We start from the raw sequence: 26,280 nt of genomic DNA on the forward strand, positions 1-26,280 counted from the left end.
AATAATTACCAAGAAGGGATATTTAACCTTTTTGACATATGACTTAGACTAGGTATACACTTCCGGTGTACAACCGGAAGTGAAGATGGGCGTTAGTGTTTTGGCAGTTTGAGTGACACAGGGGTCATCATTCTTTTATGAGCGATGCTGGGAAGGTGGGTCCACACCCCAGATGACGACTCCGTAGTCGAAGCGCGTTAGAAGAACTCCTTTGCATTCTTTTATCTATGTGCTGTTTTGATTCCTTCAAAACGTGAGTATTCCTTTATATGCTTTAATAAGTTTAAACACTTTTTTGACAATATTACGCTATGTTGGATTCCTATCTTTATGGTTTTATATAGGATACCGTGACCTCATCTCCTATTGTATCCATGCGGAAATGTCTGCAAGGACTGACCCTTTTAAAATGTTTAAAATGAGAATCAACCGATACTTCCCTGAAGGCTTTTTTTTACCAAAAAAATGTGGGAATAAAAGCGCTGACCCTCCTAATGTTATGGGACCTGGACCACTACCTCCTGCTGGATCAGATCCTGTAATAGGTTCATAATTTCTGAAGCTTTGTCTCAGTCCCTTGGAAGGGCCGTAACATAAAACCTATTTGGAGGGGGCTCCGAGAATTCTAGACCGTAACCTCAGGCAACAATATCCCTCACAAACTGCCTTGAGGATGTCTTGCTCAACTGCAGGAGGAAGGCAGACAACCTTCCCCCTACTGGAACCGTACTGTCACCTGTTTTTGGGTGGCTGGTCAGAGGGAGATCTGAAAAGAACTCCTCCTCTACCCTTAACCTTTTGGAGGGACCCAATGGCTTTGGCCGTTTACTCTTTCGGGGCTGTTGAACAGCATGCAAATTCCTCTTCACTGCCTGCTTCTTTTTGGCAGGAAAGGCCTTCTTGTCCGCTGTTCTATCCAGGATTGTTTCCAAGTCTGGATCGACGATAAGATGCCCTGAGAAAGGTAAGCCGCACAATCTAATGTTTGAGGCTGTGTCGCCAGACCAATTTTTTTTAGCCAAACGGCTCGTCTAGCGGAATTCACTAGGGCTGATGACCTGGCTGCCATCTTAATTGATTAAGCTGATGTGTTGGCCATGTATTTCACTGCTTTCAGGATCAACGGAAAGGATTCCAACAGATCCTTTTGAGATGTTCCTGCTTCAACGTGACTTCAGTTTCTCTACCCAGCACTCCAGATTTCTTGTCACCACTGTGGACACCATAGCTGGTCTGAGGGCTGGTCGACGCAAACTCCCATGCTTTTTCCAAGAAGGAATCGGCTCTCTTATCCATTGCTTCCTTGAGTACCCCCATGTCCTCAAAGGCCAGGTCTGTTCGCCGTGATACCTGCGAAAAAGCAGCATCTACCCGTGGCTTTTTGTTCCAGACCTCTGACTCCTTGTCATCAAAGGGGAAACTTTTTTTGAGAGTTTTAGAAAGCAAGGGGCCCCTTTCCGGAGCCTTCCACTCCCTCCTGACATTAATTATGAACTGGAAACACCCTATACTTGGTGTCATCCAGACCCTGGTACATCTTATGAACCGACACTTGGACTTTCTCTTCTCGAATATCCAAAGTTGTATAAATTGCTTTCAAATGGTTGTCCATCTCCTCTATGGACAGCTTGTACCTAGAGCTACGGCTGTCATCTTCCTCTTCTACCTTATCCTCTGAATCCCTGAGGGAAGGAAGAGTGCATGCCCCCTCATCCTCTGAATCCATAACCTCCACATGTTTGAGGTAGATGCTCTGGCACTTGGTGGTTGCTGGCTATCGCTTTGACCTGCTGGGCTCTGAACCAGCAGTGACTTTACAGTTTTCAAAGAGCCTGCGAGCTCATGGACTGAAGAAAATAGATCCTTGTACTGCTGAGAGGATTCCTCCTCAACCAGGTCTTTAATACAATATCTGCACAAGGCCTTTTGCCATGACTCCCTAAGGAGATTCTTGCATGAGGGGCACTTCTGGCCTGGCGGGTTCGATCGTTTCACCTTTACCAAGATAGTTTCCTAAAACTAAAAGAATGATGTCTCACTGCTACTGGTGCTAGTCACACAAAAGCCACCACCAGACAGTAGAACAGAGACCCTCAGTGCAACCAGAACCTCAACCACCAACAGACTATAGGGTCCAAGAGAAGTCACCTCTGTCCCTATAGTAGCAGGCTCCCCCAGGGAGTTAAAAAGATCACAGAAAACAAAACATACAGCCCGTATAGAGAGGAATCAAACCCTTGTAGAGTTTATCAAACTTCTTAATGTAAACCAATTCAACCTGCCATTTACATACTTGTATGACTTAAATTGCATTCCCTTCCTAGACCTTAGCATTAGTAAGGACAGCCAAGGTGGGTTGGTAACCAACCTCTACCATAAATCTACCGCTGGCAATACTTTGTTGCACGCGTCAAGCTCACACCCCGCCCACTGGTGTGTAGCATTAACTATGCCCAATACCTTAGACTTAGACGCAACTGTACCTAAGATCAAGATTTTCTTACTCAAGCGGCGGCTCTACGCGAGCGTCTGTTAAGTCAGGGCTATACACGCTCCAACCTCAAAAGCATTTAACAGAGCACGCACCCGGACGCGAGAGTCGCTGCTTTATGGCCCTCCCCGGCCAGACCATCCCACCACGGTAAAGATTGTTACTAAATATTCTATCCACCATAGCATACTCAGGAATGTACTCTCCACTCATTGGCATCTCCTAACAGACCATCATATTCTGGGGAAATACGCGAGACCAACCCCAGAATTGGTCTTCAGGAAAGCCACAATTTTAGGAGATAAACTAACTAGTAGTCACTATAAGACCATTGCACATGAGCGGGAGGGCCCTCGCAGCACTTTCCGCTGCAGGAACTGTCCCAAGTGCCCCTGGATTTTAGAAGGTACTACTTTTACCGTCCCTAATGGAGAAATTTTCTCCCCATCCCATCATGCCAATTGTGGCACTAAAGGTGTAGTTTATCTGATGGTCTGTGCCTGCAAAGCTTTTTATGTAGGCAAGACCATCAGAGAACTACATCAGTGGATGGGTGACCACCTCGATTATTCTTCTGGTGGGAAACTTACCTCGGTGGGCCACCATATCGGCATTCACCATCACTATCAACCAGAGTTTGTAAAATTCTTCATTTCAGAAGTTGTTCCAGAGAGTCCACGAAGTGGGGACTGGGATCGGGATATAATCAGACGTGAAACTCTCTGGATAGCGCGATTAGATGCTCGTATCCCACCTGGACTCAATGAAACACAAACTTACAAACATTTTCTTAAATAGCCAATTACCTTAGCGTTATTTTCCCTTTTCTTTCTCCACCCCCCTCTCCTTTTCCCCCTCTCCCTTCCCCCCCTTTTTTTTCTTTTCATCTTTCCCCCCTCCCTCCCTTTTTTCCAGAGATAATTATAGGGGTCTCTTCATTTCTTTCTTTCTTTGAAGTAACATCACCTGTCAAAAATAAGATTAACCATAACAATAAAAACTAAATAATTCCCCCTGAGCTAGACTTCCCTAATGTTGCGAGCTGATCAGAGCGACCGATGTATCCAATTAAAATTGTTGTGTTTTCCTTACTTTGTATGTTTTATTTTATATAAAAAAAAAAAATTGAGCTCCTGTAGATTATCAATCATTAATGTTAAGGTGAGATTTGTCTTTAATATTTTGCCAACTCTATGTAATTATTGCTTTGATCAATATACAAATGTTTTTAAAAAACTTGTTTTCAAGAAGTGCATTTGCCTATACCTATAAGCGCGGCCGACCACTGAAGCGCCCCTTATGTGGCCTTAGGGCATAAGGAGTAATTCTCCTATGGGCTGACATGCACCTCTCCAGCAGAACGGACTTCCCTCCCCCTTGAGGGGAGGATCAGTCTGTGCTCTTGGCCCATGAGTTTTCCATGGGAACCAAGAGCTGGTGTGCGCAGTAATTTTTTGACGCATGTGCACTAGGAGCGGCAGACCTGGTGACGCCATCGCTCGGCGCTGCCGACGTGTGATAACGATCGCCGGGTTGGAGTCCTTAGAAAAGCGTCTATTAGACTGCCCAATTCCAGAGCCAGCATACAACCCGGGGACTACGTGATGACCACAGCACATTCAGGTAACTCTTGTTAACAGTGTGGGCATTGTATTGAGGCTCTCTTATTATGAAGCCACCTGTGTTTTCACCGATGGCTGAGGGGGGGGCGACGACACTATGATTAACCCCAATTTTTATGCCATTATATTTTATAGGCTTGACCTCACCAGTGACTTCGTCTCACTATTGACCTTTTACCTGACTATCAGAATATTAAATAATTATACATTGTGGTGCGTTGTGGTACCTCAGTCCCCGGGTTACATGTTTATATCAGCAGTGAATAACGGTTAGGGTAGGTACCTCCGTATGTATCTCTTTCACTCTCTTTACCACTTAATTATTGTTCCACTACAATGACTTAGGATTGTTTCAGTTTCCCACCACACCTTCAACCCTCATCCCCATTTGGTGATCCTCTTGTCTTTTGGCTTTCACTTATTTCCTTTTCCCTCCCTGTATTCCATTCCCATCCCTCCCTTCGTTCCAAATTTCCTTTTCTTTCTCCATGTTGTTTTCCTTTAATCATCCCCCCCCACCCCCAATCTCGCCCCTGTTCCTAATTCCCCCCCACCACACCTCTATCTTTCTTCACCCCTCTTTCTTCCCCCTTTTCCATCTCCACATTTGTCCTCCCCTCTTCCTTTTGCCTTTCCCCTTTTCCCCTCTACCCCCCCCCCTCTTCCTTCCCTTCCCCACCCTCCCTCTGATTCTTTTCTCTTAATTTCCCCTTCCCTGTTTCCCCCACTGGTAACCTCTCCATTTATTTGCCTACCCTAACTGATGTTATGATTTTAGCTTTATGTTTGCCACATATGCTGGGGAATATGCTATGCTAGCCATATTTACATACATTCCTTTCTAATCTATTATCTACAGCCTACTCTGTTTAGCGTGCCTCCTGTGTCTGCCCCGGGGGTGGCAAACCCTTGTGAGGGCGCCACCCGTGCCTATTTGCAGGCTTTCTCTGGGGACTTTGGGGGTAAGCCGTGCTATTACTACTTTTTTTTGTCACGACTGTAAAATTACTCCATGTTTGCAATTAAGACTACAGTATGTGTTATTGTAATAAGTTAATCTTGTATAACTATAATCATGAGACTATATTTACTCAATCTTAGATGCGCCAAGAGACCTCCTGAAGAAGCGACTGTCGCCAAACTAGTAGAGGACACCACCAACTTGGGCATAAGCTTTTGTATCCCTGGTTCCCTTTAATGGGGGGCAGGGTATTACTTCATTGTTACATTGTTTGTGCTATGATGGTATACACTTGTATAATGGTGGTTTTTAAACAAATTCTTTTAACAAATGAATTTTTCTGAATAAAATTTATGTAATTCTTTTTAACTTGCCTTGCCTAATTTCTGGGTACCAAAACAGTCCTCAGTGACCACTGGTGTTACATGGTAATCTATTTGGAGTAGCCCATGTCAACCCGCCCCTTCTTTTCTAAAATATATATATATATTATATATCTGAGCTGTGAAACACTTCTACAGCAATGCTACTTTTTGCATGTGAACTTTTTCAACAGGAAATACAGTCCAAGTTTCTAAAGTATACATATGTGTATATTTTAAAGCACATACCTGAAATTATTGCAGCCTAGGACCACACCAACAATGTTCTTCCCAATGTCATGTACATCACCCTTTACTGTTGCCAGTATAATTGTTCCTTGATATGGGTCCTAAATACACAACAGGCAAACATCAAGTTAACGCTAAATCTAACAAACAGAATCTAAGGGCATTACACAATGACCTTCACTTTAACCACTTTACAGCTACAATTAAAACCTGCAATCCACATTTAGAATTTATTTTATATTTTTCCTTGAAGAATCTGATTTTGGAGACGAATCAGATATATATTGTTCGTTATTTTTTAGGTTTTAAATAGACAGACATTTCAATGATTTCTTTTAAAACAATACGTATGTAACTAGGCCAACTCCAGATACTTTTACCAAAGTAAAATTTACACAGATTACTGACTACCAAGGTATCACACAAGTAGCAATATACTGCAGATGAGAAAAGCACAACACAACTGGAAATTGTTATTTTTGGTTTTGTTTGTCAATTCAATGTGTCAATTCAATATGTCAATTCAAAATGATGATGACCATTGGAAATCAACTTGACATTAGAATGTATTGCATGCTTGAAACAAAACAAAAAAGGAAGGGGAGGGGGGGACTCACACACACAGTGGCTCATACAATTTAGTTCAGATTGTAGCCTTTCCTGCTTATTAAACAATCTGTTATTTACCCTCACCCGCAAGCATTAAACATAATCAAGTTCAGTGCACATGGGGCAACATTCCCCTGCGTACACCAGCTTATGAAAACAAAAACACAGGAAGATTCCCAAAGGTACTCTTCAAAAAGGAAAAAAAATGGTTTATAACTAAATATCTTTATTGATTAACCACATATAAAAATATAACTAGAGGAAAATTAATTATATACACCCAACTTGGCACATGTAATAAAAATAAAGACAAGCGAGTCTTAATCGAACACCGGTGGCCACCACACCGAATCATACACCACTCTCATACACCATAGACGATGAGATCTCCCATTCTAGCAATCTAAGCGCTTAGAATAATTCCATTCAAAAAATGAATCAAGAAAAAAAAAAATAGATGAAGTACTTCATAAGGTGAAAAAACAAATGAATTAGTCTATGTTGCAAAATCATTTCATTGCTCCACTTAAAGCGCAAGTAAACTCATTGATTTAATAGTTCCAAAAACAGTTAAATTCCCGGCATGCCGAAAATGCTAACTGTCACATTGGTTGTGCTCTCAAACTGTCAAACCATCCAATGGCTGGGGTCATAACTGATCACATGTGCAGCATCATGACCGTTAAAGATTAGGCAGAGGCCAAGATGGCAGCTTCCTTGGCTGAAAATAATAGGAGTGTTTACTTCCACTTTAAGTGCATGTGAAAACATAAAATATTGCCAATTGAATTTCAAAGGGAGACAACAAACTGATATGTTGCTGTATCCGAAGTGCCTGTATACGAATGCTCTCTGGGAGGCTGGAACAGACAATAGTGCTAAACTGCACAGACCAGAGACTATTTGCTACTGATACCATAAATCTCTGGAAACGTGTAAGGTGTGCATGTCAGTCCTGAATACCTGTTGGAGAACCAGGGCGGATCTTATTGCACATGCCTGTCTGTATGGGAGATGCCTGAACAAACATACGACATATTGGTCTAGACAACCTCAATGGATCACTGGTAAGGTTATAGTACATAGTCATCTCTGCCCCCCTCTTGAAGTCAAATGGGTTCCACATATATGGACTGAAAATCAAAGAAGTTTTGAATGGAATCAAGACACCAAAACAATGAGCTGCATCTTACACCCATGTATTAGAAGGGAATGTTTTACTTAGGTTTGATAAAAAGCCATTTATTATCTTGATCATTGTCAAGTTTTATAAATACCAGCCTGTGATCTATAGACAATATTGTGTCATAAGGAAAATTCCTATACAGCGGAATATCAGTTTGTTGTCTCCCTTTAAAATTCAATCAGCAATATTTTTTTTTTTATTATTATTTATAACAGGAGATGGGTCCACATAGACCAACAAGATACATACATTACACATGTCTAACAGAGTAGAAGGCAAAACAGGTGATACAACAGCAAGTCTCTGCTAACATTAATATTAATATCAATAACCGTTAATACCATTGTTGTGGAATTCAGCGGGTTATCACTGTCTCGTGGGCACACCTCCCAAGGTCTTTTTAAATGAGAAACTACTCGGATATAACCCACAAGAATGGGGGGGGGGGGGGGTAGAGCGAGAAGAAGAAGAGGGGAAAAAAAAAAAAAAAAAAGAGGAAAGCAGGGGGGGCAGGTGGAAAGGAGAGGAGTGGGAGAGCATTAAGTATGTGGGAGGTAGCGGGAGAGGGGTGGGGGGTGAAGGGAAGGAAAAAAGGTGGGGAGCAGTGGGACACACGATCATGGAATGTGCAGAAATCTGATCAGATGCGCATATACAGGATCTATGTCTACGACCCCTTAGCTCAGCCTACTATAGTCTCTTTCTGCAGTATTATGTGTCAGACCCTCTCAGGGCCTGGCCCGCAGCTGAATATATAAACATATTCCAGCCCTGCCAGGTTTTAGTGAAGGCCTCTTCTCTATGTCGTGCTGTGAGGATAAGGTCCTCCATTTTTCTAATGTCCTCCACCTTGCGAAGCCAGAGGTCAATGGTCGGCGGAAGTGCCGATTTCCATTGGAGTGGTATGCAGGCCTTAGCTGCGTCAAGCAGGTGGCGAATCACTGATTTCTGATATTTCCTCTCAGGGATGTTGGAGGCGTGTAAGAGAAAAAATGCTGGGTCGTCTGTGATGGGCTTTTCTATGAATTGTTGTATGGTCTCACGCACCACTTTCCAGAAGTGCGCTAGTTTTGGGCATGACCAAAAGATATGCAACATTGTCCCTTTGTCTGTGTGGCAACGTCAACACAGGTCTGGTGTATTTGGGTAGTACTGGTGGAGTAACGAGGGAGTCCTATACCAACGTGAGAGAATTTTGTAATTGGTTTCCTGGATCTTGGCACATATTGAGGATTTGTGTGTAAATCGGAGAATACGTCGCCTCATGGAGGCATCGAATTGGCAAACTAGTTCTTTTTCCCAATTAAAGGGTGTAAAGTCTACTGAGGGAGCATTTAAAAGGTTATATGTTAACGAAAGTGTGTGAGGCATGGTACCCGTGTCAGTGCATAGCACCTCCAGGGCTGTAAGCGTCTGGGCACCTGCATTGGGAGGTGGGATCGTAGAAAGAAAATGTGTTAATTGGAGAGTCCTCAGAAAATCCAGGCCAAACGAGCCCGTAGGGTCCATGAGGTCCGCCATCGGTTTCCAGCGCCCTCCTGAACTGTAGTGTGAGGCTTGATGTAGGCCCGCCTCACCTAGACCCCGGAGACAACCGTCGTAGAGACCCGGCGTAAATAGGGGGTTGCCTATTATAGGGTAAAGGGGCGAATTCGGGGAGGAGAGGGACGTTTGCGATATTATCCGGGCGCAAACTCTCGCCGTGTTACCTATCAGTGGGTGACGTTTTATCTCTGTCGGTAGTGCTGGGTAACACCATGGCGCCCCCCCGTAGCGGGATTGGACTTTGGGACTGTTCCAGCTTGGCCCATAGCTTAATGCCCTGATGTCGGCACCAATCTATGAGTCTCCCTAAATGCACAGCTTTATAGTAGGCTCGAATGTTTGGTAAAGCTAGCCCACCATGAGACTTGGGGAGAACAAGAAGTTTATTGGCGAGCCTAGGCCTTTTTTTTGCCCAAAGTCTGTAAATACAGATTGCACCCTTTTAAAGAAGGCGGTCGGGATGTGTACAGATAGTGCCTGCATCAGGTAGAGAATTTTTGGGGGGATAGACATCTTTAAGATGTTGCAGTGGCCTATCCAGGAGTGCATGCCTGATTGCCAGTGGGTCAGAAGGGTTTTTATTTCCAACAATAGTGGTGGGAAGTTAAGTTCATACAGTTTTCGAGAACGTATGGGGAATGTATGTTCCTTGGTACTTCAGGGCCTTATTTGTCCACTTCAAGTGGAAGCTGGTTTGAAGGTGCGTGAGCTGCGCTGCCGGTATCCCTACCCCCATTGCCTCAGACTTCGCAAAATTAATCTTTAGGTTTGAGATCGCCCCATAGGTTGTAAACTCTTGCATCGAATTGGGAAGGGATATCACCAGGTTTGAGAGTGAGAACAGCAAGTCGTCAGCGTAGGCTGAAACTTTGTATTGAGTATGCTTAATCGGTATACCCGTTACGTTCTGATTTGATCTGATGCTGCATAGGAATGGCTCGAGTGACAGCGCGAAAAGGAGGGGTGAAAGTGGGCATCTCTGTCGCGTACCGTTGGCAATCTGAAAGGGTTCGGAAATTACCCCATTAGCCCTAACCCTGGCCGACGGTGTCGTATATATTGCGGAAATCCATTGAAGCATGTTATTACCCAGTCCTATATGGCGTAGTGTGGCCGATATGAAAGCCCAGTTCACCCTGTCAAAGGCTTTCTCAGCATCTGTGCTGAGAAAGACACCTGGCTTGTCTTCCAGGATGGCAGCGTGCAGCAGGTTCAGGACTTTGGTGGTATTATCCCTAGCCTCCCTGGTTGGGACAAATCCTACCTGGTCTAGGTGTATCAGGTCGGGGATATATGGCTGCAGCCTTAAAGCTATAATTTCGGTAAACAGCTTAAGATCTGTATTCAGTAAGGAAATCGGACGATAGCTCCCACACTGGGCGGGTCCTTACCCTCTTTGGGGATCACTGCTATATGGGCCTGCAACGTGGCCTCATGGAGTTTACTCCCCTTCACAAGGTCATTAAAAAGATTAAGTAGATGATGTCCGAGAGATGGGAGTAAAGTCTTGTAATATTGTACTGTTAAGCCATCAGGTCCCGGGGCCTTCCCTCGCTTGGACTTACTTATTGCCAATTGGATTTCGGACAATGTTATAGGTTTCTCTAGAGTGTCCCGTATTTCCGTCGCAGGGTGGGCATGTTGGAAGAGGTTATATAGTCGGCTATATGTTCTTGGGTTGGCTGGGTCACGTTTAGATTGTATAGAGTCTCGTAAAAGGACTTGAAAGTGTTGGTAATTTGGTGGGGCAACGTCTCTCGATTCCCGGAGGAAGAGAAAACGTGAGGAATATAAGAAGCTGTCCGTTGGGCTTTCAGAGATTGCGCCAACAGTCTGCCACATTTATTGCCTGATTCGTAGATTTTTTTACGGGAAATCTGGAGCGCTGCCTTAGCTTTAAAGTGGAAAAGGTCGGTTATTTGAGTTCGTATTGTGTCCAGCTCACTACCTAAGGGAGTAGTCTGTGTCTGTTTGTGTTTCGCTTCTAGGATTTGAAGTTTACCGAATAGCTCGGATAATTGAGCGGTTCTTTGTCTAAAAAATTAGGCCCGCGTCACAGTCCCCTGTGTTGTTAGAGTGAAAGTAATGTGATAATGCTGTCGTTACGTCTGCTAGTACCTCAGCGTCCTGGCGGAGGCCCTCATTTAGCCTCCATGGCTTCTTTTGTCCCCTATAAAATTCGGTTAAAGCGTAGTGTAATGTTACAGGGGCATGATCTGACCACGTGATAGACCCAATAGTGGAGCCTTTGACCGCCTGAAGTTGGTTATGTGGCATCAAAAAATAATCGATACGTGAATAACCAAGGTGCGGCCTAGAGAAAAAAAGTGTAGTCCCGTTCACCGGAATGGAAGAGGCGCCAGACATCCACTAGTTGTGAGGCATGTAGGGCAGTCTGGACAGCTTTCCATGTGCCCCGGGGGATGGAGGACAGCCCAATAGAAGTGTCCTCTGCGGGTATTAATGGGATATTTAGGTCCCCGCCTACGATCAGTTGTCCTTCCGTAAAGTTTTGAAGTTTAACTGTTTTTTCACAAACCGGTCCTGTCTGCTATTAGGGGCATAGAGATTAGCGATGGTAACCTTCACACTACCTATCAGGCCTTTGAGAAATAAAAACCGTCCCTCAGGGTCTGTCATTAGAGCTATCAGAGTCCATGGGACCTTGGCAGATATTTGAATGGAGACCCCTCTAGATTTTGCCTCAGAGTATGTGGAATGATAGACTGTAGGGTAAAATCTGTTTGTTAGTATAGGGAACCTGTTCTCCCTAAAGTGCGTCTCCTGTATCAAGACAATATCAGCGTTTTGTCGTTTCATATGGCTTAGTAGCATGCCTCGCACGTCCATGTTCGTGTCAGGATGGATGGTATGGGAAGCGGGAAGAGAGGGAGGGGAACAACTGAAGGGAGGAAGAGTGCAGTATCGGGGTGTGAAAATGAAAGGTTAAAGAAGTGGGGGATAGACTTTCCAGAAAATGGGTAGCGACTGAGAGGGAAAGACTCCCAGCCGATGCTGTCCAGCGGAGCTGGATCACTAAAGTGCAGCCAAGTGCCGCTTCAACGCCCACCAGGAGTGCCTGGATGAAAAGCGTCAACCTAATTGGGGGAGTGATCAGTGCGGGCCGACGGGCAGCTCCCGGAGCCACCCCGGAGCCTCGGGCCCTATGTGTATGTGTAGATGTGGGCAGTTAAGTGACGTCTGTATAGGCAGGACAATATGCGCGGAAGGATAGGGGTCGTCCAGGATTCATGAGCACAAAACATGTCATACAACTAAACAAATTATAAAGTTGCACAGGTATCTACAAGGTAACTACAGTGGCTGGAAACACATTACGCTAACTAAAGCAAAAAAAAAAAAAAAAACATAACAGCTACAAACATCCCCCCATACATTTCCCTATACATAGCACTACGACACATCCCACCCCCCCCCCCCACGCCACCCGGGGGGCACCAACAGGTCCCGGAGAGAGGGAGATAGATAGAGGGGGGCGGGAAGAGAGGAAGGCAGGGATGGGGGGGGAACGGAGGAGGGAGGGAAAAAGCCCCACCCCACATCACATCACAAAGTCAAGAGCCACCACCCAGCCCCCCCCCAACCGCTGTGCAGAACCCGTCACAGTAACCCACCCGGATCCCCAAATGTTCTGTTATGTCACCCCACTCCGAGCCTCCGCAGGAGTACAATAGTCTTGGGGGTCCATGTGGATGGGTCGTGGAAGGCCCAGAGGGCGGGGGCCGCCCAGGCCCACCCACCTGGGGACCGAAAGCGCCCCACCAGGGCGTTGCAAAAGCGACCCCGCCCTCTCCCCAGATGGTGACACACATATGGAAGCGTCCAGGGGCAGCACGGCACGTCTCCTCATGTCCCTAGCATGTCGCCAGGGACCAGGACAGCCACACGGCCGGGGATAATCCTGATTGGGGGGGGGGGGGATGTAGAGCACATGAAAATATTGTGGATGAGGGGTGAAAAAAATCAGCCAGTGTAGAACATCATAGTAGGTGCTGAGGGGAGCTGTTATGACTCACGTGACCTGGTCACTGAAGCGGACGTAGTGCGGGATCGACCTCTGGGCCCAAACGTTGGGCCGACATTGGGCCCAAACGGCCTGCCGGGCGTGTGATCCTTACCAGCCAGTTTGGCACCTGGACTGGATCTGTGCCCAGGAAACCAAAGAGGGCGGGGAGGTCCGCCGGTGTGCGTAATGTAAAGGATCCGCTATCCGTGCGGAAGATGACTGTCAGGGGGTAGCCCCATCTGTACGTGCAACCCTGGCGTCTTGCAGCTTCCAGAGCCGGTTTCAGCATGGCGCGGCGTTGTAGAGTGGCCCTGGAGAGATCCGGGAGTATCTGAATCTGTGCACCGTCAAAGTCAATGGCCCCGTGATCCCATGCCCTCTTTAGAAGTGCTTCCTTCTGTACGTATCTCTGTAAACGGCACAGAACATCACAAGGTCGTGCCGAATCGGTAAATCTGGGGCCCAGCGCCCGGTGAACTCGGTCAATTTCCAGGGAGGGAGGCGGGTCACCCAGGAGCCTGTGAAAGATAGCAGTGACAGTCTCTGCCAGATCTTCTTGACCCGTAGCCTCCGGGATACCCCGCAGTCGCAAGTTATTGCGGCGACTGCGGTTCTCCATTTCCTCCAGATGGAGCTGCATCTCCTGCGCCACCACCGCCTGGGCATCCTGTGCGTGTTCCAGTGCTTGCACCCTAGTCGCCAATGAAGTGAGCTGGGTTTCCCCTGAGGAGACTCGGTCTTCTATGGCATGCAGCTCAGTCCTCACCTCTTCTATGTCCCTGTTATGTGCCTCCTCTATCAGCAGGATTAGGGTTTCGATGTCTGCCCTCGTAGGGAGGGCCTCAATGTCCGCCCTCGTAGGCAGAGCTCGTAGCATACTGCGGAGGTCGTCATCAAGGTTTCCCTGGTTTGAGGAAGGGCCTGCCATCTCAGGTCTGAACACCGCCGGAGTCCCTGAAAGATAGTCTGATGCGGGTGTACCTGGGAGGGTCTGTGTCCCAGTGGGGGCTGTTTCCAATTGGGGTACCCGAGGTGTATCGGCTGTGTCACCAGGTGAAGTGCACGGGTTTCCCCTGAAGAAACGTTTAATACCGGGCTGTGAAGGTCGATTGTGGGTACCACGGGTTGCTGATCTTGTCCTATAACTTTTGGGGGTGGTCATGCCGAGGTCACATCAGGTGAAGTTGCGTTGTGGCCCATGTGGTCCGGGTCAGGCATGGGGTCCCCCCAGGGCTTGTCTTCACCCAGCCATCTTCAAGTCACAGCCCCCGGGGAGGGGAGCTGTCATGTTATGGTCCACAGGAATTCCTCTGGGTGCGCCCCCTCTCTGCCACACCTGGTCCCGGGCTGTTGTTGAGTGGCAGTCGGTTAGGTCTCTAGGCGGCCACAGGCCCACTGGTCACACTAATAGGCCAGAAGAGACGGCCAGGCAGTAAGGCCCCAGGGCTGGGATCTCCCTGATGTGGTGGGCCCAGGGCACAGAATCACAAGCTGCAGCCTCTGTAGCCAGAAGTATCCAGTCCTGTGGTGACACCTCAGGGCAGGGCCAGGGTCCGGAGAGATGATGGGGTGGGCCCAGGGGGGATCCAGCCCCAGGAAACAGCGGGGATCCGCAGGCTCCACTAGGCCGGACAAGGCCGCGGCGCCCCCGGGACCCGGCGAGGCCCTCCTATATTGCCTGGACAGTCCCCTGACAGGATTGGGGGGAAGGAAAGGTCTCCTACCTCCAGATGGGTGGCGTTGTCCCCGGGAGGCCTGGGAGTAGCAATAATTACTCTGGGCACTGCTGGGGAGCACGGACTATCATGCAGGCTGGTTTTTGTGTAGTTAGCCGCTGTGTAGGAGCCCGATGGCGGCGGATAGGCACCGGTGCACTCAGAGCTCTCCAGCCGTCGTCTACGCCCAGACACGCCCCCCAATCAGCAAGATTTTATATTTTCACATGCACTTTACTTAAGTGGAGCAATTAAAAATGTTGCAACCGACTAATTCATTTGTTTTTCTACCTTATGAATTACTTCATCTTTTTTATTAAATAATTTTTTGAATAGAATTATTCTAAGCGCTTAGATTGCTAAAATCATTTTATTTTTCCGGGAGATCTCATCGTCTATGGTGTATGAGAGTGTTGTACAATTGGGTGTGGTGGCCACCAGTGTTCTATTAAGACTCATGTGTCTTAATTTTTATTACATGTGCCAAGTTGGGTGTATATAATTCATTTTCCTATATTTATATTTTTATATGTGGTTAAAGATATTTAGTTGTAAACTTTTTTTTTTTTTTTGAAGAGTACATTTGGGAATCTCCTTGCGTTTTTGTTCTGTATTGCATGCTTGCAGAATTATAGAGTAACCAGATGGCCAGAGCCTCATTATGTTGTGTATCCATGTTTTTCAGTATCCGGAAGTTTTTTTTTTTTTTTTTTATTGTTCTTATGGAGCAATTGTGTAACAATTTCTGCATAGTTTAAATTACTGGTGGTTAATTAGAAAATTATAGAGGGACTCAAGTGTGACCCCCCCTGGTACTTCCAGAAGGCTGCACAATGGCAGCATATTTTTGTGTACCGAGTCAGGTTAGGCAGCCCATTTAAAAGGAATGGGCTATGATGCACTTCAACAGCTACAAAATATTGGTCCTGCTGCAGTGTATCACAATGTACACTGTTGTGGTTCAATAACTCAGTACTGGTGTTAGTAATAATAACCCCCAGCACTGGTGGCAGTAATAACCCCCAGCTTTGGTGTCAGTGAGTGCAATAACAATGCCCGACATTGGTGTCAGCAGATTCAATAAGAACCTTCAATATCAGTGTCAATGGACACAATGTTAACCCCTACATCGCTGACAGTGGACACAATACCAACACGCAACATTGGTGTGGAGGAGTGCAATAATAAACCCCAACAGTGGTGTCAGTAGGTGCAATAGCAACCACCAACTCTGGTGTCAATGCATGCAATATTAATCCACAACACTAGTGTCAGTGGCTGCAAGAATAGTCCCCCAAACTGGTGTCAAAACTAGTAACCACCAGTAAAATCCAACCCTACACACACACACACACACACACACTGCTAGTCATGGCAGTAAAAGCAAACCCTCCCTTCCAGTAGTTCAGGTCATATCTGTGAACGTTAAACCCCTTGCATTGGTGATGACCAAGACTTTATTTGTACTGTGGGTAGAGCTAACGCTGCCTCACAGCATAGCAGGAATTAGCAGAATTATTTGATCATACCATCTAGGCAATATACAAAAGTCCTCATCATGTGGCAATATGCACACATCTTGATCCTTTGTCACATCAAAAACTGTTGGTTAATCAGAGGGAGCGGGTGGCTCGACCACGTTCCATGTAGGAGGCAACTGGCAATGGAAGCTGAGCAGTTTCAACAGCCAGAGCTTACTGTAAATAAAGCTCCAGTAATGATGAGGGGTGGAGGATGGAGTGGGAGACTGCATGCAAGTGCCACAGAGGGGCCCCCTTTAGAGTTGCATCCAGATCTATCTGGAATATTTCTGAACACTTTATGCCCCACCATGAGATCACCAGGTCTATGTTTCTTCCCCTCCCCAACCCCCATTGCCTCTTTAACGGGCCCCAGGCTTCAGCTGGTTGGTTAATTATGCATATTTTCCCTTCTAGGATCCTGGTGGGCAACTTGCTCTCCCGCTCCCTTTCCCTCTCTCTCTTTACTACCTTTAACCCCCCACCCCTTATTTTCTTTATACTTCCACAAGAATCCAGTGGCTAAAAGCTCTGCCGTTTTTTCCCCGGAGGGTCCTCATTCTTCAATTGACTTGCGTGTACCTTTCAATATGGTCTGCATGTATGATGCATCGGGGGAAAATCGTGCAGCCCCTCTTGGTAATCTCAGTTCCCCCCAGCAGGTCTATGTATTAGGATACCTTAAGATTGTTTTACAACTTTTTTTTTTTTTTTTTTATATAATTTTTATTAAAGTTTCACAGTTACAAGTGGATTGTCAAACAAGGTCATATGAATAATACATTGTAACATTCAAAATAATATACAATTAGATTGATTGAGAGCATTACCGTTGGAACATATAGATAATATTTGCATGTGAACAATACTGCTGCGGTCACTCCAACTGGAAGACACGTCTAAGGGACATGCTCGAACCCCTCTAGTGCCCCAATTGGGATCACACTGCGCCAGAGGAGGTCCGTTGCTTGGAGGTGAATAAGACATATATTCCAGCTGGAAGATTGCTTATAAAGGGACTAAACAATGACTTGACTTCCTAAACAATTAACTTGCATCAACTACCTGGTAGGTGATGTGAGCGATAAAGATATAGGGGTGTCAGGAGGGGGTAAAGGCAGGGCGAATAGGGGAAATGGAAGAGATTGTGTTATCAACGTCCATACCATTCTTTCCAACAATTCCAGTTTTTGTCAAAAGTCATGCAAGAGTTACTTCTAATCGATAATAATCTTTCATAATGGTAGTTAAGATTTACTTGTGCCATTACTTCAGAGGGGTTCGGAGAGAGGGTATTTTTCCAGTGCCTGGCAATAATCAGTTTTGCTGTGGTTAAAATATGAGTCACGACCATCCAGAATTGATAAGGGTAGTTATATATACCTAAATGGAGAATTGCCAGAGCTGGGTTTGGATTCTGTAATATGCCGGTAATTTCGGCAAGGACCGTGAATATTTTTCTCCAGAAGCTGGTTAGGTTTTTGCAATGCCAGAAAATATGTAGTATTGTTCCGGGTAAGTCACAGTTTCTCCAGCATAGCTGGGAATGCGTAGGGAACATTCTAGCTAATTGAAAGGGTGTCCTGTACCATTTAGTTAGAATTTTTTGGGTCAGTTCCCAGTGATTAATGCGGTGCGTGGCCTTGTAATTGTAACGCAGGGCTAGTCGCCAATGGTCAGGGTCAAATGTTGTATCCAGATCTTTCTCCCAGGACAGTATATTTGGAGTTTTGATGAACTCTTGTTTGGATTGTAGTAGGTTGTAGATAAGGGATATGCCTCTACGTTTGCTGTGTTGTGACGTAAGGAACTACCATACCTGGGTGTTTATTTCTATAACCAGGAGGGGATGTTTAGTTAAGAATGATGAAATTTGCTTATATAACATGATATGTGAGGTAGGTAGATTGTATTTACTTTGTAAAGTGTTAAATGACATCAGTGTGCCATTATCCAGAAGTTCTTCCACTGTTTCTATTCCTAAATCTATCCATTTGTGAATATGGCTATAGGGAAGAATTATTCCGAGCGTCTGCAATGGTATTTTTAAGGTGGTGAGTTTTTGTTCATTTTTGGGTTGTGACAGAAGATGCCTCCACGCAAGAAGTGTGGCCATGGTGGTTGGGGACAGGGATGTAAGCGACAACTGTTTCCAGGAGTCTGCTATCAGTAGTAGACTTAAAGGGTACGCCTTGTTGACAAATGCTTCTATGGTCACCCATAATGGGAGTGAAGAGTCCTGGAACCAGCTTTTGGACTGGGCAAGAAGAGAAGCCCAGTAATAGTCTTTTAGATCCGGGAGCCCCATCCCCCCTCCTTTCCTATGCCGTGTAAGGATATCATGTGAACAACAAGCTCTTTTCCCTTGCGAAATAAACAACTTAAGGGATCTGTTTAGTTCGCTGAAATAGGAGGCTTTAAATGGAATGGGAAGGGTTCTGAACACGTACAGTATTTTAGGGAGAATGATCATTTTGTAGGATGCAATTCTACCCACCCAGGAAAGTTCAATTTTGGCCATATTATCCAATAGTTTCCGAATGTCCAAAATTAACAATTTAATATTTATCTCGGCTATCTGTGAAATTTTTGCCGCTAGCTGAATGCCCAAGTATGGAATGGATTTCTCCGCCCACATATATGGGAAGGCATTTTTTAAATGAGTTTTAGTGAGATGGTGAACGCCTAAATCTAATATTAGGGACTTATTGAAGTTTACTTTATAGTAAGATAATTTACCGAATTCATTGAGAACGTTACGGGCGAATTGGAGTGAAAGAGAGGGGTTGGTAAGTAGTAGTATTACGTCATCCGCAAAGAGACTTATGACGTGGTTAACCTTATGGAGTTTAAAGCCTGAGATATGGGGATGAGTACGAATGGCCTCCGCCAGGGGCTCCATCATTAGGTTAAAAATTGATGGCGATAACGGGCACCCCTGGCGGGTTCCATTCGTAATGTGAAATTCTTTCGATAGCAGTCCTGATGTATAGACCTGTGCTACTGGGTTTGAATATAGGGCCATAATAGCTGATAGGGACTCACCTTGGAAACCGAATTTTTGCAAAACTGCCTCCATATAGCCCCAGTGGACCCTGTCGAACGCCTTCTCTGCATCCACTGATAGAAGCAGAGAAGGTGTTCTCCGGGTCTCTGCCTGGTGAATGACATTCAAAAGGCGTCTTGTAGCATCTGACGCCTGACGGCCTTTGGTGAAGCCCGTCTGGTCTGGTTTTACCAGGTCTGGGATAAGATCATATAATCTGTTAGCGAGCAGTTTTGCATAGATTTTTATGTCTCCATTGAGAAGAGAGATGGGGCGGAAATTAGCTGGCGTATCGGGAGTTTTACCCGGTTTTGGTAGTGTGATCACATAAGCTTTTAGCATTTCTGGCGGGAAAGAACCTTTTGTCCTGGCCTCATTGAATAGTGATATGAGATTTGGGGTCAATATCTTGATAAAGGCTTTGTAGTATCCATTGGATAATCCGTCTGGGCCGGGAGCTTTATTAAGGGGGAGGGACTCTATGGCTTTTTCTAATTCTGGAATTGAGAAAGGGTCGTTCAATGTTTGAAGCTGGGATTCTGACAGTGAAGGTAATTTGATTGTGGATAAAAAGTTGGCTATATCCGTTCTATTTGGTTGGGTGACATTGGGATCGTCTTTTAAGTTATATAGTGACGAGTAGTAGTCCGCGAATGCGTTAGCAATTCCCTGTGGATTTTCTATTTTCTTGGAGACGTCGGGATAGTGTAGATGGGGAATTACCGTTTTGTTTTAAATATTGTTTATTTCGTTTTCCACATTTACAAAAAGAACAGTACAAAATATTCCTTATACATACTTTTAAAAATCACTTTGACTAACATTCATGTTATTTCAGTATTTTCAACATTCACATAAAAACAAACAGTAAAAAAAAATACACATTGGGTGCCCGACCGGATCGATCTTAAATATCCCAAGAGGGAAGAAGAAGAAGAAGAGGAGGGGAGAGAGGGAGGAAAAAAAAAAAAAACACACCCCCTCCCCCTCTCTTCATGTGTTTAAAATTATCCTTTTGTGATTTTATCTTACCCGTATTTATTACCCCTCCCACGTGACGCTTTTTCTTAATTCCAATTTGTGATTTGTGTAAGGTGGGGATTCCTCTCCTTCCATCCCCACTCCCTTCTACAAAAAAAAAAAAAAAAAGACAAAAAACACACCAAACAACAAAAAAAAAAAAAACCCCGACAAACCCCCTAAAGGGCCCCTGAACAAGGGGTCCCCCCATCTCCTCCCCCACACAAAAAAAAAAAAAAAAAAAAAACATGGGGAGGAAAGGGATCCTTTCCCCTTCTCCTCCCTTCCTCCCTCCTCTCCTCCTCCCTCCTTTATAAAAAAAAAAAAAAATAATAAATAAAAAATTTATAAGGGGTTATGAAGTATATGCATCCTCCCTCCCTCCCCTAGACGCCCCCTCCATCCCCCATAATTCCAAGATATATTGAGGATTTTCTAAATTCCATCCAGTTCCTCCAAGTCGCCTGGAATCTAGTTTCGGCTCCCCGTTGAAGGTATATTAGTTCTTCCATAATCCTCAATCTATCTATTTCCCTAAACCAATCTCTTATCTCTGGTGTTTCCTTTACTTTCCAGTATCTCGGGATCAGTACTTTCGCTGGGTTTAGCAAAAATGGAGTTAATGCTCTTCTATATTTTTCCCTAGGGCCCTCGGCCGCGTGAAACAAACATTTCCAGGGATCCAGTTCTATTTCCTTCCCATCGATCTCTTTAATTAAGCCCACCACCTTTTCCCAGTATAACTGGATTGCACTGCATTGCCACCATATATGGGCGTGGGTTCCCTCCCTCCCACACTCTCTCCAACAGAGGGGTGATAAGTCTGTTAATCTTATGCATTTTCGATGGAACATAATACCATCTAACCAATAATTTATAGTTCATTTCTTGGATCTTCGTATCTATTGAAGTGGAGTGGGTATAGTCTATAACTTTCCCTTTCAGTTTTTCTGGGATTGATTGATTCAATTCCCCTTCCCACCTCCCAAAAGCAGGTATCGCCTCATCCTCCATTAAAGATATTAAGGTCCTATATATCTTAGAGGTCCCCTGTCTGCCCACTCCTCCTCGATCAATCAATTTCTCCCAAGGGTTTAAATTGTCACCAGAGCGGAGAGGTTTTGGAAGGGACTCAACAAAATGTTGGAGTTGTCTGTATCTCCATCCATCCCATGGTGTTCTTCCATATTTCTCTCGTATCTCCTCTAATGAGCATAAGCTATTTACTTTTAACACATCCCTTAACCTTAATATGTCCCTATGCGTCCACTTCTGGAACATTTTGTTTTCTTTCCCCGGAGGAAAATAGTTATTTCCTGACAGGGGCATTAGAGGGCTATTGTTATTTTGTCCTTCTGTACCTTTAAGTACCCCATCCCATGTTCTTAATGTTTCCATTGTAATCGGGGATATTCTTCTAGAGAGACCCCTAAACTTCATTGGAATCCAAATGGTCTGACTCAGGGCAACATTACTCATATTATCTTCCAGTGATACCCACTTTTTATATGGAGCGTTGTAAACCCAATCCAAAATCCTCCTCATTACCGCTGCTGAATGATATTTTTGAAAATCTGGGAGAGATACCCCTCCCTTATCCTTAGGCCTATTCATTACCTTATAAGAAACGCGACTTCCTCTTTTGTTCCATATAAAATTTCTGAATCAGGGATTTAATAATTTTAAAATAGGCCCCTGGGATATTTATCGGGAGGCTCTGAAAGATATATAGAGCCTTTGGCAGAATCATCATTTTAATTACGTTTATCCTGCCAAACCATGACAGTCTGTGTGCAGGGTAACCTTTAAGATCTTGTTTAATTTTATTTAAAAGAGGGAGATAATTATCTTGATATAAATCTGTAACTGATGTCGATAAGTATATTCCTAAGTATTTCAGGCCCTTCTCTTTCCACACAAAGGGGAAAAGAGCTCTAAGTTCTCTTCTCTCCTCTGGGGGAGAATAGACATTTAATATCTCAGTTTTCTCTCTATTGATCTTAAAGTTCGAAACATTCCCGTATTCCTCCAGCTCCTGCAGAATCCTAGGAAGGGACTGTTTGGGATTCGTTATATAGAGCATAATATCATCTGCAAATGCAGATATCTTATGCTCATTCTCTGAAACTTTTATTCCCTCAATACCTTGGTTCGCTCTTATAGAAACCAAAAGAGGTTCCAAGGAGAATACAAAAAGTAAGGGAGATAGTGGGCATCCCTGACGTGTACCATTATAAAGCCCAAAAGAGTTTGATAGGGTCCCATTCACCTGAATCTGAGCTGTAGGGTTAGAGTATAAGGCCTCTATCCACCGCAGCATTCTTGGGCCTAAACCAAATTTATATAATGTCTGCAGCATGTATTCCCATTCTAACCTATCAAATGCCTTTTCCGCATCAACCGATAGGAAAAGGGAAGACTGCTTCTTCTTCTTCTTAACTTCCTGCATTAAGAGGTTTGTTCTCAGTATATTGTCCCTCGCCTCCCTTCCAGGTACAAAACCTGCCTGATCTCCTTCTATACAATCTGGCATATGTTGTTTCAGCCTCTCGGCTAAAATCCTTGCATACATTTTTACATCCTCATTAATCAGAGAAATAGGTCTAAAACTAGAGCACAATGTTGGATCTTTCCCTTCCTTTGCTAATATAGTTATAAAGGCCCCCAAAGCTTCCTTCCGTATCTCCCTTCCTTCCCCTATTGAGTTCATGTACTGATGAAAATAAGGTGTTAAAGATCCCAAAAACTTTTTAAAGTATAATGACGTGTATCCATCGGGCCCTGGGCTCTTCCCATTCTTACTATCCTTAATTGCTCTCTCTATTTCCTCCTTAGAGATATCCCTATCGAGCATACCAGCATCCACCTCTGCTATCCTCGGTAGATCTACCTTCCGGAGATATTGTTCAATTTTTTCCCTTCTCTTTTGTTTATCCTTGGGGTCCTGGTTTCCATTTACCTTATACAGTAGTTGGTAGTATTCTGAGAAGATGTTACTAATGTCTCTTGTTGCATATTTCATTACTCCCTTCTTATCTTTAATTTTTGCAATATAATTAAAATTTCTTCTAGGTTTAATTACCCCTGCCAGGATTCTCCCCGGTTTATTACCAAATTCATATTGTCTTTTAGCGGACTTTAAAAAGGCCTGCCTGGTTTCCTGTTCCAATATGTCTCTCAGTGCCTCCCTTTTTCCCATAAGTTCGTCCATTATTTTATGGTCATTTAACCCTTTATGTAACTGTTCCAACTCCTGGATTTCCTGTAAGATTAGTGATTTTTGCGTTGACCTTATTTTCCTCCTCTTAGCTGCTTCTGCTATCAATCTCCCTCTCATATATACCTTATGGGTCTCCCACAACACAGTTGGTGCAATATTTTCTACATTATTTTCTTTAAAAAATAAGTTCATATCTCTTTCCAAAGCTTCAAATATTTTATGGTCATGCAAGAGGGATTCATCCAACCTCCATACTCTTTGCCTAATCGGTATATCCTCCAGGTCCAAAACAGCCATAACTGGGGCATGATCGGAGAGAGTTATTGATTTTACTTCTACTTTCTTTAACCCCTCCAAAAGCTGATGGTCCAAGAGGATATAATCGATTCTTGAGTAAGAGTGATGTACCTGGGAGTAATATGTAAAATCCTTTCCCCCCGGATGCGCAATTCTCCACACCTCCACTAGTTGCTGTCGATGTAATTTTTGTTTAATTATCTTTAGGTATTTACCTTCTGAGCGTAGGGATGGGGGTTGGGCATCCAGGGTTGGATCAAATACAAAGTTAAAATCCCCTGCCATAATCACCCCCCCTTCCTTAAAACATTCTAATTTATTCAACACTTTCCCCAAGAAGGGACAGGGGAGATAATTAGGGCAGTAGATACAAGCCAACGTATACATTTTATTATAAATCAAGCCTTTGATAAATAGATATCTCCCTTCAGAATCCGATTCCATAGCCTTTAAAGTAAAAGGGGTATTTCTGTCAAACCCAATAGCAATTCCTCTTGCCCTTTTGCTAGAGGAATATCCGTGAAACCAGGTTGGATAATTTTTAGACTTCAGACCACTATTATGGGACCATTTAAAATGAGTTTCCTGTAGGAAAGCAATATTTGATGACCATTTTTTCAACTCCTGCAAAATCTGATATCTCTTATTGGGACTATTTAACCCTCTAACATTATATGTAACAATCTTCAACGGGGCCATCTTTCATGGAGATTGGTTATAGCCCACCCTAGACATTCCATCATGAAGTCAAAAACAAAAATAAACGTATATTTTTTACCTAGATCGATCCAGTCGGTATACCCTTCATTGATAAATGTGAAACAACAACATATTCTCCCCCCCCAATATTTTCCTCCCTCCCTTCCCACCCCCCCACCCTTTACACATTGAATATCAATGTTATTGTCCTCCAGGCTAGTGCCCATTTACTAGACCCCAGCCCTGGTTGGACCTTCCTTGAGGGAGTATAAGTGCCCGCGTGAGCCCCCGAGCCTCACCCCTCCTTGGGGGTGGTCTCGGGGGGGCACGCGGGCACCGCCCCGCCCCTGGCGCATACTTCCCCCCCATGTGAGCCTACTCAAAGTCATCCTTGCCTAGAACCTTTCTTTATTTTTTCCTTTTCTTTCTCCTCTTTTTCCTTCTCTTCCCCCTCTCCCCCTCCTCCCCTCCCCCTTCCCCTCTCCTCCCCCTTCCCCTCTCCTCCCCCTTCCCTCCCCTTTACTATTCTTCCCCTAATCCTTCCCATTAACCTGTTATTATTTATTTACCCCACTATTTGCCTCTTCCACCCCCCTCTCCTCTCCCCTAATCCAGCGGAGGAGAAAGGGAGAGGAAAAAGAGGAAGAGAGGCCCTACACTCTATTCCAGGGTTGTTCTCTTAATTTCATCCAATCTAGGGGTTTTTTCTCCCAGTTTTCTAGATTAACACATGGTATATTCAGTTTATTGCAAAATTCTTTCAGGTCCTCTGGGAATCTTAAAATGGCTGATATCCCTTGGTTTTTAGCTATCAGACATGCGGGGAAACCCCATCTGTAAGTGATCTTCTTCTCTTGTAGTTGATTTATTAGGGGTTTCAATGCCCTTCTCCGGCTCAGTGTCTCTTGTGAGAGGTCAGAAAAGAAAAGCAACGTAGCTCCCTCATATTTAATAGTATCAGAGCTTCTTGCATCTTGCTGAATTTGTTGTTTTGTTTCGTATTGAGTAAACCTCACAATCACATCTCTCTCTATCTCAGGTCTTGGCTTCTCTTTTGTTTGAATTCTATGTATTCTATCAAAAGCTATATGGGATGTTACTTCTTTTTTCATTATTTTATTAAAGACTTCTCGAAGCACAGTCTCCAACTCAGTGTTTTTCACGGATTCTGGTAGGCCACGAATTCTTAAGTTATTGCGCTTGTTTCTGTTTTCCTGGTCTTCTAATTTATATCTAATATTTCTCATTTCTATCCAGTCCATATCCGCTCTTTTTTGTAATTCCGAAATAGCTTTTTTATGCTCTTCTAATTGTATTTCCGATTCTTCTACCCTTTTTAATACGTTTTGAATATCTGCCCGGGTTGCCTTTAATTCTCCCTTGATCATCCCTTCCAGATGTGACATCATTTCTGCCATGTCCTGTTTAGTAGGGAGTGATTGGGGATTAATTCCTTCTTTTTCTGGTTCCCACATTTTTCCTGATTCTTTTTGTTGATGTCGTTCTTTCAAGCTTTTCTGTGGAGTTGTACCTTCCTCTGTATTAGGTTTTTTATTCATCTGTTTTTCACAGGGAGGTGATGTTTCCTCTCCCCTTTCAGCCTCCCTTTCTTCCCTCTGATCTACTCTGCCCTGGGCCATATAAGTTTTTATAGAGTTCCCTTTCCCATTCTCTGTTTGTCCTGCTTTGGCTCCCCTCCTTACCATGATCC

General features: G+C 44.4%; 1 protein-coding gene across 3 annotated transcripts in view; it reads right to left on the minus strand.

Moving 5' to 3' along the window:
• Positions 1-26,280, minus strand: part of MTR (5-methyltetrahydrofolate-homocysteine methyltransferase) — a 1,186,028-nt gene that overhangs the window by 370,182 nt on the left and 789,566 nt on the right. For all 3 annotated transcript variants that reach the window (XM_077486511.1, XM_077486510.1, XM_077486509.1), the window contains exon 22: positions 5,686-5,786. In XM_077486511.1, the coding sequence (XP_077342637.1) occupies positions 5,686-5,786 (101 nt within the window). The remainder of the gene's footprint in view (positions 1-5,685; positions 5,787-26,280) is intronic.

This window comes from Lithobates pipiens, unplaced genomic scaffold, assembly GCF_037356315.1.
Source record: "Lithobates pipiens isolate NorthernLeopardFrog02 unplaced genomic scaffold, aLitPip1_a1.2 Scaffold_18, whole genome shotgun sequence".
Classification (NCBI taxonomy): domain Eukaryota; kingdom Metazoa; phylum Chordata; class Amphibia; order Anura; family Ranidae; genus Lithobates; species Lithobates pipiens.